Source organism: Nicotiana attenuata, unplaced genomic scaffold (genome assembly GCF_001879085.1).
Source record: "Nicotiana attenuata strain UT unplaced genomic scaffold, NIATTr2, whole genome shotgun sequence".
NCBI classification, from domain to species: domain Eukaryota; kingdom Viridiplantae; phylum Streptophyta; class Magnoliopsida; order Solanales; family Solanaceae; genus Nicotiana; species Nicotiana attenuata.
This window is the reverse complement of record NW_017672111.1, coordinates 1-14,998: the sequence shown is the minus strand read 5'-3', so window position 1 is coordinate 14,998 and position 14,998 is coordinate 1. Positions and strand designations below refer to the sequence as shown.

General features: G+C 39.7%; 1 protein-coding gene across 1 annotated transcript; it reads right to left on the bottom strand.

Moving 5' to 3' along the window:
• Positions 1 to 231: 231 nt before the first annotated feature.
• On the bottom strand, positions 232 to 3,203 carry LOC109211883 (F-box protein PP2-A12-like). Its single transcript, XM_019375479.1, has 3 exons — positions 2,763 to 3,203; positions 2,256 to 2,374; positions 232 to 998 (listed from the first exon to the last, which is right to left on the bottom strand). Exons 1-3 carry the CDS (start codon positions 3,093 to 3,095, stop codon positions 578 to 580), a joined length of 873 nt encoding a protein of 290 aa, XP_019231024.1. The 5' UTR covers positions 3,096 to 3,203; the 3' UTR covers positions 232 to 577.
• Positions 3,204 to 14,998: the final 11,795 nt, after the last annotated feature.

Below are 14,998 nucleotides of genomic sequence, written 5' to 3'. Positions count from 1 at the left end.
TTTAGGGACGTTCGGCTAAGACCAGCCCCTTGCAGGACCATTCCTGCCAATCTCCCAAGTAATAAGCCTACTGAAGCTTAGAAGTTGGGCGACGCCGCATGGGCTTCTAAATGAACCGAATCGACTCCAACAGCTTAAACTAGTGACTGCTTTACAGCGATCAAAACAGATGTATAAGTCAAAAAATTAGTTGTGCGAAGAAAAAGCTCTACTCTTCAACACCACCAACTCTAAGAAACACAATTTGAGGAAGTTTTCTCATTGAAAGTTGATAAAGCAATGTAACATTTTTAAATCAAACTCAAAAGGAAAATGATATGCACTCCTAGAAGAATCTTGATTCCATTCACTTGCTAGGATCAAAGTGCACATGAAAAAGTAGTCCGATTTAACATACGCTAACAACTACGCATACCTAAAAACGAGTAGTTGGGATTAAAAGACCCCGCCATACACACATTTCCTCGATCTAACATAGACGACCATCGCTGCTAAGAGTAACTTCTCCAGAAGTATGGATACTGCTACCTCCTAACTCTTTTACAAACTCTTTCCTAAAGAGAAGGTTAGCAGCACATTAAAAACGCTTTAACCTCTCTGTAAACTCGCTCGGACATATTAGCACAGAATCTACACAAAGTCCACCTTTGGTGTGTGTGCAGTCGATTTGTGTCATGGAGAACTTAACTTTCATGGTTTCTGTAGATCCTGTGACAACAAAGTCTCCTACATGGTGGTATTTCCATTTTCCAGCTTCTTTCAAGTAACACTGGGTAGTCGCTTGCTGGTTGTCTGATGTTGAAAGCTGGAATTGTACTGGTTTTTTATCCCATCCTTGGACATGCTCAGAGTTGCAAATTCGCTTTCCAAATCTCCGAGAGGCACGCCCCACTTGCAGCCTATAGAAAATGCTATAGGACCCTACTGGGAATGGGAAATCAACCTCTCCGTCGACTTCAAACCACCAAATCTGTTGGAGATATGCCACGGACTGGAATCTGCAGGCAAAAAAAGGAGAAGAAATCCTTAAGTATTTTGTATTAAGATTTCGTACTTTAGCTTTTTGTTTTTGCGACAATATAGCAGTAAATTTGAAACATGAAGTATGTCATACTTAAGAGCCAGACCTTCCAACAAAATACACCTCTTTTTTCACTTCTCTTTTTGCTTGGAGGCTAGGCGAAAGATGTATTCTGGAAAATTCTACTAGTAGTAAGATGTATTCAAATGATGTGGGCTTTGTACATCTAGTGTATGAAATTTGATAATTAAAGCCCCATTTGGAGTTCTGATTCTGTGATGGAAATTCATTTTATCCTCGATTGCAGTTTCCAAGGAACATAATACTACTGACCGACACGCACATTCTTGTTTGGAGGGGCAGCCCGATGCACAAAGCATCGGGCGTTCACGCAGGGTCCAGGAAAGGACCGCACCCAAGGGGGTATGATGTAGGGAGCCTACCCTAATGCACGGATCAGTAGCTAATTCCACGGCTCGAACCCGTGACCTGTAAGTCAACACGGAGACAACTTACTTTGCTCCAAGACTCCCCTTCCACATTCTTCTTTATTCTCTCTAATAATAATTTTCATGGTTTACGGGGAACAGGGAGGACTTGTATGGTATTTCCAACCTCTAAGAAACAAGGAACTATGCTTTCATTAAGGTCTGGTTGTGTGTTACAAGCTTCCGATGTGATGAGGCACGAGCATACTAATGGTAAGGAGAGTTCCCAACTAGAACTACCAGATAATCATGATGACTTACAATCACCGGAAGAGGTGGAACTCCAACTTTTCTATTTTCAAGCAAATAAGTTGCCCTGAATTAAAGATAATACACTATACTGATACTAACAAGTATCAAAGCAAAGATCTTCCGATCAATACTTGTACAGAAGGCCAGAGTGAGAGACTGCTAACGGAATTAAAGTATTAAGTACAAGAAATTGCATAAAGGAATCAATATACCACTCAAACAGGCAAGATTTATCTATACTGAAAAGATCCCCTGCCACAGGCAACAAGGACTAAAGAAGACAAACTAAACAACACTACTTCATAAGTTTGACCTCAGTTAAAAAATCAGCAATTATACAAGATAAACCATGTAAAAAAGGAACCTTTTCATAGGAGGAATTCATCAAAAATAACAGTAGGACTTGATCAGCCAATCTAAAACCACACACACACATACAAATATACATTCTGCTATATCTTGATAACAGAAGCAAAACATTTTTAATCCCTCACCTAGATTCATCTGTTTCAATACGACTCCAATATCTCCTATCATCAATGCCTGTTATCGCCAATCCATTTGCAGATATTGATAGACAAACTCTTCCTGTTCCCTTGTCTAACCAAACCTTCTGCATACATCCCAATCAATAAATCCATCACAACTCATCTTTAAAACAAATTATAAATCTTTAGATCATCTGCTCCTATTTCAACAATTATACAACATACTTAATCAGAAAAAGCATATCCCTTTGATATTTCCTTAAAAATAGACAAACCCATTTCACCTAATTCTCGTTCAATCATTTTCAACATAACTTTTGAACAATCCTATAAAAAAAGTTGCATCTTTCAAGAAGAAAGAAAACATATCTTCTCCAAGAATGAAAATAAAAAAGTGGAAATAATCAAACTTTTACGACAAATTAAACCACATATATGCAAGACAAATTGGGAACTCATATACAAAAAAATCCTAAAAATAAAGATGTAATATAAGAAGGGTAAAGATTGGACCTTTGTGCCACCATCAAAATAATTGGGTCGACAAAGCGTAGCATAAATATCCCTTTTACACAAATTGGTAGGAAAATTATCATCATCACCAAAGACTCTATCAATAAGAGAGCCATAATTCAAAGGCAACTTAGATTCCCATACAAAATCAGCAGAAGAAGCGGCCCTAAAAGCACGATTTAGCATTGAGATTTTACAGATCTCTTGTGGGTCTAAATATACCATAACTGAGGCCACACAACTCTCCGGCAAGTCTCCGAGACCGGGATTCGCCGGCGGTGGGGTGGTGGTGGATACACGTGGCATTAAAAGGAAAGATAAAGATGAACCCATTTTGTGAGGCACTTGATTTTGGTAATGTATTACTATTATTATTACACAAAGGAAAGAGATGTATGTATAAAAAGAAAGAGAGAGTGGTAAGAAGACAGTTTAGAACAGCTGGATGTATAGTTGTGTATATATAGAGGAATGGACGCGTACGTGGTTAGGTGTACTTTTGGTTTGGTTGTCTCTTTTGTGTGTGTCGGATTCTGCGGGAATAAAAAAAAGGAAAATAATATTTGCATCGGCGGAAAACTACGAAAATCAATTAATTATATAAATGTTTACATATTTAGAATCAATAATGGGATAATTTCACTTAAGTACAACTCACACACCTGACTTGCAACATAATAGCCTAAATATCACATTGCAAATCTATAGCCCAAAAATAATAGGCTAATTCTCGAAAAAACAGCTTATTTCACACAATCAACATATTATCTGAAGGTAAGAAATTCAAACACCTTTATGTGCAATTGCTGAAGCAATCCAACAGGATAAAAGAAAAATAAAAAATTGATAAATGAATTGTAGAATTCCTTCAACGCGTACAAATCTGTTTCATATAGCACATACACGAAAAAGAAGAAGAGAAGGAAGTGTCAAACTTCTGTAGAGACCTCTTACACGCTAACAATGTATATACATCCTTATAAACTGAAAAAATATATATTTATACAACATTATACACAAATATACACAATTATACAATACTGTATAACTTGTATAAACATGTATAATAGTGTATAAGAGGTGTCTGTATACCCATATACACAATTATAACACTATTATACAATGTCGATACAACCTGCTACATAGTTATGATTTTTCAGAACTTCAAACTTCAAACTTCAGAATCTTCCAAAATTACCAGAACTTCAAACTTCAAAATCCTCCAAAATTAGTGGTTGTTTGTTGGTGCAAATCAAGTTTGAGAGCTATTTATTTTCAGATCTGTGTGTATTTTCATGTTTCTTTCAAAAATCTTCTTCGTTCTTCTGCCTGCCACCATGGACGACGGAGTCTTTCTTCGAGCCTTCTTCGAGCCATTAATGGCAGAATTGCGTAGGGGGTAAAGGAGGGGAATAGCGGGGGCTAGGTTAAGAGAGGATGAGGGATCTATGTGGGTTAGAGAGAAAGGAGTGAGAGGCGGTAAGAGAGAAGGGAATGAAGAAAGAAGAAAATAATAAAAACCCTAAAAGTATGTCTTTAATAGTGGGCTAAAGGCTGAAAAGTTTCTTTCAAGTTATGTGCAACATGGGCTATATAGGGTAAAAGCTTTAAATGTGGGCCATTTTCGATTGGGCTATTAGGCCAAGTGACATGGGCTGTAATTCTTTCATCAATAAAAGATCATTATAATTTCGTTCTTTTCTTAATATGGAGATAGTACTCTCCGTTTAGTTTATTATATCAGTATTTGAAGAACTTGGAATTTAAGAAGAAAAGAAACGAAGATTCTAAACATATCAAAAAAAAATCGAATTTTAGTATTAAATATATCAGAATATTTTATAACTAAGAAAAATTATTTTAATAAAGTTTAAATTTTAAGAAGTGGCTAAATACTGATAAGACCGAGTGAGGATAAGGGTTTTGATGTGTTTGCACGGGAAGGAGAAGGTGTTGGATATATTATGATTTCTTAGTTGGATTAATATTAAAGAGGTTGACAAATTGTAGAATGAAATGGATAATTGCCCACGAAAAAAGGGGATAATTCGGATAAAGCATGGCCATTTTCCTTGTTTAGGCCCACGGAAATAGCAGGAAATAACTTTTTTTTCCCTTGACAAGTGCATTGAGAGTTTGCATCATAAAATTGAATCAAAAATACACATCCTATACGGTTTTGCACGCGTCTTCCCCGTTTGTTTATTTTGTCTGAATGAATTAGAGTGGACGAATTCTCAATTCATATAGTCTCTCATCAAATTTCCCTCTTTGAGGATTTGTGTTTTGAAGTAAATATTCAAACTTAATACATTGTCCCTAATATTAAAAAAAAAAGGAGGTAAATACAGAACTGCACCCTAAAATTTTAAGTTATGTTTGGATTCGAGAATTTGGAATGAACAAAATGCATTTTGGAATTTTGCTGCTTCCCTTTTTTTCTTAGTCTCAATACAACAGTACAATGTATATATAAACACCAATGACTAACCCCCTAACTTTCTGTCTAACCAACTTAGTGGAATGGCTAATTACATAAATATCTCTAGAACTTTCAAGAGTGTATGTGTAACTATAAGGACTAAAGTGTAATAACATCCTTCAAGAGTTAGACTATGTAATGCCCTTTGTATTGGATGTATCAATCAGTTGGTCATTCTTCTTCTTCTTCTTCTTCATTTGCTCCGGCGGTACACTGTCAACACCCCCCCCCCCCTCAAGTTGGAGGGGGAGGAAATCACCCCCAACTTGCCCAAAATAACACGATGGTGAGGACCAAAAAGAGATTTAGTGAAAATATCGGCGAGCTAAGAATGAGTTGGAAGAAAAGAGAGAGAAATGAGACCAGCCTGAAATTGTTGCTGTGAGCACGTGATTTTTGTCACGCTTAAATTACTCCTATAAATTCATTAGACTTAGAATTTTTCTTTTATTATTTGAATTTTTAGGAATTAATTGCATGATTTTGTGTCTTGTTTGCATTTTTGTGTGCATTTTTAGTTGCTATAATTCATAAAAAAGGTACAAAAAAAAATATATTGCATTTGCATTTAGAATTCGATTTTATATTTTTACTAGTTAATTAATATTGCTAAAATAAGGAAAAAATAATAATAATAACATCTTTACATTTTTGGTTTAAGAATTAGTTAGCGTTGGAAATTGATTAGTATAATCTTAGATTTAATATTGGGCTTTTAGTTTTTTGATTTTAATAAAATCAGAAAATTCAGAAAATATAAATAAATAAAGTACAAAAAGAAAATAAGGAAACAAATGAAAGAAAATGAAACAAAAAGCAAGGGTGACAAAATGTTTGGGCCAATTTCGGGCAGCCCAAACCAAAATCACCAAAAAATCAATCCATAACCCAGTCCCCACCCGTCCAGTCCAAAACCCCAACCCAGTCCAGAGACGCCCAAAAACGACGTCGTTTTTGCGTCAATTAATCTTGACCGTCCATTTCTCATCATCCAACGGTCCTCACTCGTTCAAAACTTTTAAATAAAAATGTCCGAAATTCCTCATTAAACCTAAACATTTCCCATCCTCCTCGTACCCCTGTCTCAAACCTTACCCCTGTAACGCCACCGCCATCCACCGTAACACCACCCTTCTCCGTCGTGCCTCCGCCGTCCGCCGCCGGCCGGAAATCGCCTCCGCCGGCGGCGAAGCTCCAAATCACCCAAAAATTACACCCCTCAATCCTCTCATCCTCCTCCTTCCAATCCCCAACCTAGTTTCCCTCAAATCGCAACCAAAATGCTCGAATATGCGATTGAAATTTCCGGCCAGGATACCACCTTTCCCAAACCCCACCAAATTTACACCATAAGACCACCACGACCTCCTCTATCAAACCCCTAAGGTCCTGATCCTCAAACATGGCCGGAACTTCTCGAATATGGATTTGAAGTTTTCCGGCCAAAACCCTAATTGCCCCAAACCTCCCCAGATTAATACTACGTGATCCTTTCGTCTTCCTCATGAGGAGTTCAGTGTCAGTGGTGGTCAAATATCACCGGATTGGTTCAAATGTCAGATCGGAGAGTGGCAGAGTCTCGAGCCGTCAGTTGAGTTTGATTTTTCTTTCTTTATTTTTGATTAATTCGTTTCCTGTTCTCATATTTGTTAAATCTCTATTCCAGTACACATTTAATTTCCATCAATCTCTTGTTTTGATTTTTGCGCCTGGTTATTAGTCTGTTTTGTAAGAATTCCTTTCTTCTAGTTTTCTATTAGGGTCCTCAATTCTTCCTTGTTTCATGTTATTAGTTTAGAAATTTTGATTAGTTCTAGGTCTGCATTTCTGATTTGCTGGTTAATTTGGGCTAGTTTCAGTCTTGATACTGATTTTACGATAGTCAATTGACTAGTAGTTCCATTAGCTAGTTTGGATCCGGCCTTGAAATTGATCTTGGCTACAACTGTTGTTAAATTTGCTGAGTAATTGTTTAACTGTGGATTAAAGTCAGAGGGTTTGGGTAGCCAGTAATTCTAGGGGGATTTCAGGGGTAGCTTGGGTATGGAAAAGGGTAGTTTTATTAGGAATAGTAGTTTTAAAAGTAGGGAAAGGGTAGTATAGAGATTGTAATAGGTGTAGGACTTTCTAGAATAGACTTTAGTATAATTTTCAATAAAATAGGTGTTGTTGCTTGAGTAATGAGTTAAAAATGAGGGACTGAAAACTAAATAAGAGAGGGACTAAAGAGAAAAACAAAAAATCTGAAAAAAGGCTTTAGATTTTGCCTATAAAAGGCGCACACATTTGCCTTGTTTAGGAAGTTTTAGACCTTTGAAAATTCCCTGAAATTTGGGAGAATCTCTGAAAAACCTTTCCCGAACCGTGCCAGCCTTCAGTTTTCCCCAAACTCGATTCTGAAGTTCTAAATTTCAAAGACGAAAACCTTCTTTTAAAAAAAAACATACAAAATCCAGTAAACTGTTACATTGCTTTTGGTTGGAAATTTAGTTTTGAGTTCTAGTGCTATTTTTGAATAAGCTAGAGGTCAAATGGGTGTGATTTGGTTTGCTCTGTTGCTGTTAAATTCTGGATACTCTTCTGTGGGTAGTGTGACATCGTCTTGATCCTGAGCTGGTTTATTTTGCTGCTGTTAACACTGCTGATTGTCTTCTGCTGCTGCTGATTTTGTCTTCTGTTTCACTTTGTCTTAATTCCAGGTACACATCGTGTAAATTCCAATTTGCAGAAATGAAATGAAGTGCAACCTGATCCTGTATTGATTTTGTATTGTTTGCTTCATGTAATTTTTCATAAATTTCAGTAGATTATTGGTTTGTTAATTAAATTGGACTGTTTTGACTCATACTGGACTTACTAAACTAATTTGATTTCCCTTTCATGATTTATATAAGTATTGTATCTAGACATAACAGGTTCAGTTTAGTTAAGTTTGACGCCTTAAATCCCCTTGTGTAATTCAAAAGCAGATGCAATACGAGCCGTAACTGTTGAACATGGACTGGTTTTGCCATTAAAATCCATCTGACTAGTTTGAATGTTAAATTAAACAAAGTAGATTTTAGTTAGAACAGGTCGACATAATCTTGATGTGTAAACAGTTAATTTTGATTCAGAATCAGTATTGCACAATCTAATCTGGAATTGGCATCTAATCTGGGCTCTTATCTTTGGGCTAAACTCAACAGTTAGATCCGACAGAAATTCGAAAGCCTTGTAGTTAAAGTTTAATATGGCTTTCAATTGATAATTAGAGGCCCAAAACTGACTCGCAATCGTGGCCCAAACTCTGAATGAGCAGCATTAACAAAACCAAAGCTGCATGTTGGGCTGATGTGCAAAGCCCAAATTGTTAAGTTTAGAAGTCTTTTAAAACTACATTAGAACATGGAAATTAACTCACAAATACGAATTTGGGTTTCAAATTAGGTGGCGGGTTCGATAAGAGGGTCTTCTCTCTTGTTTGAATTCGGACTTGAATTCGAGACCCGAATTTACAAATGCAAATTAATTAAGGCCCTTTTAGAGACAACACTGTAATAGAAAATCATAGCTTCTTTAGAATACCTTTAGATAAAACATGAGACGAGCCTCGTCGCATAAAACATATAAATTGCGGGGCCCTCATTAAATACTATATTAAAATATTTTAGAAATTGGGTGTGCCGTTTAGCGAATTTCCATGGCTCCCGTAAAGTTATAACACGTTAGTCGCTCTAGGCGCGTCTTTTAATAAAATTACCTTCCTAAAGTCGGGTGTGCATTTCATGCGACCCAAATCCAAATCCTAAAACGTTGAATAAGAGGTGTTGAGGATCCGGGTGCATTTCATGTGACGTGATCTGAAAACACGCTCTTAAACGGCGTTCATTTTCGTAAAAATAAATTAAAAACGGTAAATAATTTTAAAAAAATTGCACTATAGGATTGAACATGTATAAAAACTAGATTTTAGCCATTTATAATAATTTAAGCGACCGTGCTAGAACCACGGGATCCGGGGGTGCCTAACACCTTCCCTCGGGTCAACAGAATTCCTTACTCAGAATTTCTGGTTCGCAGACTCCAATTGGGAAGTCGACAATTTTCCTCGATTTGGGATTCAAGTTAAAACCGGCGACTTGGGACACCAAAGCCAATCTTATCCCAAGTGGCGACTCTAAAAATCAAATAAATAATCCCATTTCGAATAATGTCACTTTAAATGGAAAAACTCCCTTATACATTTATCCTTCGGGGTAGGTGTGTAAAAAAGGAGGTGTGACAGCTCTGGCGACTCTGCTGGGGACACGAACCCAGAATTTCGATTCAGGGTTCAAGAATTCGAGCTTAGTACAATTGTTATATTTGGCTTTACCTGATTTTCTACATGTTCCATGCTATATGTGCTAAATGTTTTACCGCTTTGATATTTGTCGAAATTGTATATATAAACTGTCACGAATCCCTTCCTCTTTCTGAGTCTTCTACATCATGGAGAAGGGTGCACTTCGTGTAGCTTCTCTTCTGTTTAGAGTCTTTTCCCATTTAGAACGAGGTTGGATAAGTTGCAAAGCCGGCGGAGCTTCTGTATCCCCGGTACGCTGCCTCCCCCTCGGCCCGAGTTGTCCGCTCGGGTAAGCCAGGTCTAGACCAATAAACCTAGGGTTAAACTTAGAAGAACAAAAACTCATGCCGGATCCCCAGTAGGACGTTTGTTTGCATCATGTGCATTTGACTTAGGGGACTCAACACAGGGGTTGGGTCCGTCTAGGACAGGTGACCTGAAATGAATTGACCATCCTGATGCATCTTACGTGCTACTTGCGCATTTATTTGCTCGGCTTTGCATGTTGACTGGCTTGTCTAAATAAGTGAAAATTGAGGAAATAAGCAGTGTTAGGACTAAGTGAGGATGACCATTTGTTTTGAAAAACCCCAATGCCCAAATAGTACCGAAATGCTGCCGGATTTGTGAAAAATGAAAAGAAAAAAAAAAGAAAATATTTGAAAAAAAAAAGGAAGGAAGAAAATTGTTGTTCAAAAATACATTTTTTGATTTTGGCAAATCTGCCCGAACTACGCCGGTTTGATTCTCACCGGATGTGAGATACGTAGGCAACCCTCATCGGGTCCAACCTCCCTTTTGCAAAAAATAGCCAAAAATACCAAAATTTTAATTTTTTGTCAAATAAATTGGGTGATGCCATTCTTGTTTAAAAAATAAGCCGAATGTCCCCAAAAGGACGCTAGAAGGCCGTTTTTGCAAGAATAGCCACCCTGAGTCATTTTAAAATGGTTTGCGGGAACAGCCTTAAAATCTTCCTTCCAGAAGCACGGAGAGGCCGTATTTGAAAATCCAAGTCCTTATTTTCTGAATACAGAATTTTTGCACAAATAGCCATTTTTCAAAATAAATCATTAAGTTCCCCTAAATAATGTGCAGGATGAATTCAAGTGACATCGAAACCTTCTCAGTCCTGAGCGAGATCCCTTTGAAACTCCATATGTGGTGGCATGACTTGGGAAAAGGAAGCAGGGATACTGTGATTAAAAGCTTGGGCGGTCTTGTAGACTTATTGAAAATCAGACCAAAGAAGGATGTTATTGAGGCACTGATACCATTTTGGGACCCGACCCGTAATGTATTCCGGTTTTCAGATTTTGAACTCACACCCACATTGGAAGAAATTGCCGGATACGCAGGTATCAACGGGAACCTCCGTGGTAGATACCCTTTGGCTCCACGGCCGGTAACTCTTCACAGGTTTTTTGATTTGTTGAGCATCAGTCGGGATATTCAAGACCCCCATCTGGCGGAAGGGTGTTGTACACTACATTTCCTATACCACCGGTATGGTAACCCCAAAGGTTTTGAGGAACCCAATACAGGATTAACACATGCTGGCAACAAAGATAAATGGGAAGCCCGACGGGGATTAGCCTTCATGGTGGCCTTTTTGGGAGTAGTAATTTGTCCTAGAAAGGATGGTCACATAGACCTTGGCCTAGTAGGAATGCTAGATGTTGCTATGAAGAAACCTACTAGCACAGTGGTTCCCCTGATTGTAGCAGAAATATACCGAGCTCTGACCAAATGTCGAGAGGGGGAGAAATTCTTTCAAGGTTGCAATTTGCTTTTGCAGTTGTGGATACAGGAGCATCTTTGTCACCGCACAGAATATATGAACTACGGCTTAACCGGGTTGAGTTGTATTGCAGAGTTCGAGACCCGAGTTACAGGTATTGAGTTCCCGGAGGGTACTGAGGCCTGGTCGTCATGTTTAAGATCCCTCACTGCAGATAAAGTGGAATGGGCTTATGGATGGCTTCCTCCTACTGAAGCTGTATATACATCAGCAGAGGTCCCTTATATTCTTTTGATGGGTATTCGAAGCATTCAGCCTTATGCTCCTTACCGCGTTTTGCGACAATTTGGAAGATTCCAGACGGTGCACAACGATGAAGACCTGAGTGGGCAAGTCATTGAGTTGGGCCCAAAGGCTGCATTCCCTGAAGGCCGAATCCGAAAGATATGGAATGAGTGCAGGTACCTTGAGCCCAAAACTATAGTACAGGACCGGGCCAGAGGTGAGGTAGATCCCAAATACTTGGTTTGGTTCGGTAAAAGGTTTCAAATCCCCGAGAGACCCGCCAAAAGGCCACATGTGCAACAATTAACAAACGAGGCTCAGGTGCAGTGGGAGTGGTTGGCTAAAGAAAAGGAGTACAGAGCTCGAATTGGAGCATTGGAAAAACAGGTTCAGGAGCTTCGATTCGAAAACAGCTTGCAAGCCGCAGCCGATGAAGGTGATAAAAAGCAATTGGCCCAAGAGAATGAAGCTCTCAAGGCCCAAATTCAACAATTAAAATTAGATGCAAGGAATCGAGAAAGAAGTCTATCCGACGAGAGATTGATAAGAGGGTTAAAGAAACAAGTCCTGGACTGTCAAGAAGAATTGGAAAAATCCGAGGGGAAGCATGGCAAAACTTCGGGCTCAATGGGCAAAGAAGACCGAGGAAAGGGCCCAGTTTGTACAGCAAATGAAGAAAAACTATGAGGGAACCATCGCCAACATGAAAAGAAAAATGAACACTCTTGAAGAAAAGGCAGCCCGTCGGGAGAAAGAGCTACAGGCCGAGAGGGAACAATGCTATGAATTAATCGCTGATATGGAGAAGGAACTAAAATTGTTACAGGATCTTCACTTCCAGGATTCTCAGGTACTAGAGGCTCGCACTCAACAGATAAGCCGGCTACTCCAAGAGAAAGGTCAAATCAGGGAGAGAATCAGAAACATTGCCAACTACATTGTCATGAAGTGTCAGGCCGGTGAACGGATGGGTCATACCACATTCTTTGCCTCCGTGATGATATTTGTTCGCCAGGTTATGAACGATCTAGATCAGTTGCAAAAGGGTCTTGCACGCAGGCCCGCGGCGATGCCGAGTGATGCCCCGCGGGCCCCAGGATTTGAAGCTTTGATGTACTCCTAAAAATCGAGTCTGCAGTTTTCGCGTCTGGTTTTTGTACTTTCTATTTCCAAGAAAAGAAAAACAAATAGTCTAGTAGCTTTGTAATTGCATTTGTTATTAATGAAAATTTGAAAATTCCCAAAACAAATTGTTTCTTTATTTCTTGCATCTAGGTTTGCATTTATTTGCAAGAACTACGCTTGGTCTGATTCATGCGGGGTCATGATACGTAGGCAATCTCCATAGGATTCGACCGTATCTCCTAAAAATAAAATACGAGGGAAGGAAATAAAAGAAAACAAGAGAGGAAAAGAAACGCAAAAAAGAAAATAAGGAATCGAGAGAAAAACCATGGCAGAAGAACAGGGAAAAAGCAAAAATGAAAAAAAGAGGGAAAAGAAAATGAGAAAAAAAATAGAAAGAGAAAGAAAAGCAAGAAAAACAAAGAGAGGAAATCAAAAGAAGAGAAAATAGAAAAGAAAAGCCGGGATGACGCATGCAACCAGTGCAAACATGTAGACAACCGTTTAACTGTATAGGTGCATCACACCCCAATGTGCGATTACCTATCTGTTACTTGTCTCAAACTAACCGTGTGTTGCTGATTTCCAGCCTAGCTTTTAGAAACGGTGGTTGGTTGTGGTAAGCTGGCATCGCATCAATACTTTACCAGATCGAAAGGAAGTGTGGAAATGTCTACAGAAATGACTTTGCCCGCAGTCCCCATCTCTGAAGATAGCCCCATCTCGGGGGTCCCGGCCTCTGAATCTTTTACAGCTGAAGAAAATCGGATCTTGCGCCTGCGACTGATGGAAATGTGGGATGCTTGGAACAATGGAAAGGAACCCCCAAGCAATATTCCCGGATTCCCAGAGTTATTCCCTAGAGCTGGAGGTGCTACTACGGTCCCTATCAGTCACCCTCCTACCCCTTTTGGGCAACCTACCATGACCGCTCATTTCGTTGGAATGCCTTCTGAGGTTCGCCCCCAGGTGTTCCCAGCGGGAGCGGTTCCTAACATCTTCAATGCTCCACCATGCCCTGCTACAACACAACCTTCGCTGCCAAGGCCTGCCTTTGATCCCTCAGCATTCACATTCCAAAACCCTGTATTTCCGTCAGATCCTCCTCAATATCCCACATATAATTACTCTCAGCCACCCCCATACGAGCTTACACCAGGGCAGGACAAAACCCCCAAAGACCCAGAGCAGGATGAAATGGCAAAGAGAATGAGAAGCCTCGAGCAGAGCTTGAAAAACATGCAAGGATTGAGCGGGCAAAAGAGTGTCTCATACACGGATCTATGTATGTTCCCTCATGTACACTTGCCGTCAGGGTTCAAAACACCAAAATTTGAGAAGTATGACGGACACGGTGACCCCATCGCTCACCTAAAGAAGTATTGCAATCAGTTACGGGGGGCCGGTGGCAAAGAAGAGCTGTTGATGGCATATTTTGGAGAAAGCTTGGTTGGTATCGCTTCAGAATGGTACATGGATCAAGATGTCTCGCGTGGCGATATTTGGGATGATCTGGCCCGAGACTTTGTTCGACAATTTCAGTACAACATAGACATCGCGCCGGACAGGAACTCTTTGGCAAATCTTAAGAAGAAGCCTTCAGAAAGCTTCCGTGAATATGCAATTAAGTGGCGTGAACAGGCGTCGAGAGTGAAACCTCCAATGGATGAGGTAGAGATGGTCACTGTTTTCCTCCAAGCCCAGGAAGCAGACTATTTTCAGAATATGATGTCTGCCATGGGTAAACCTTTCGCTGAGGCAATAAAAATCGGAGAGATGGTAGAGAACGGGTTGAAAACAGGTAGAATCTTGAGCCAGGCAGCCATAAGAGCCACCTCCCAAGCCATCCAAGGTGGGTCTGGAAGAATGGCCAAAGGCAAAAAGAAAGAAGATACAATGATGGTGGCATCGGGAGAAAGAAGGTATCGGGCTCCTAGACCGGTATTCTCTGAAAGAATCCCTCAACACTATTACCCTCATACTGGTATGGCCTATGCTCCTGCACCCTATGCGGTCATGAATGCACAACCTTTCGGCCGACCGCAACCACAAGCTAACCGAAATCCACCTCCATTCCAAAGAAATCAACCTCCTTACCAGAACCAATATAATCCCCGACTACCGCAGAATAACTTTCGTCCCCGAGAACCGCCCAAGAGACCAAATTTTACACCGATCGGTGAACCTTGTTCCAGTTTGTTCCCGAAACTCGTTCAGATGAATTTGCTGCAGCCTATTCCCCAAAACAGGCAAAACCCCGAGTCTTCATCTTATCA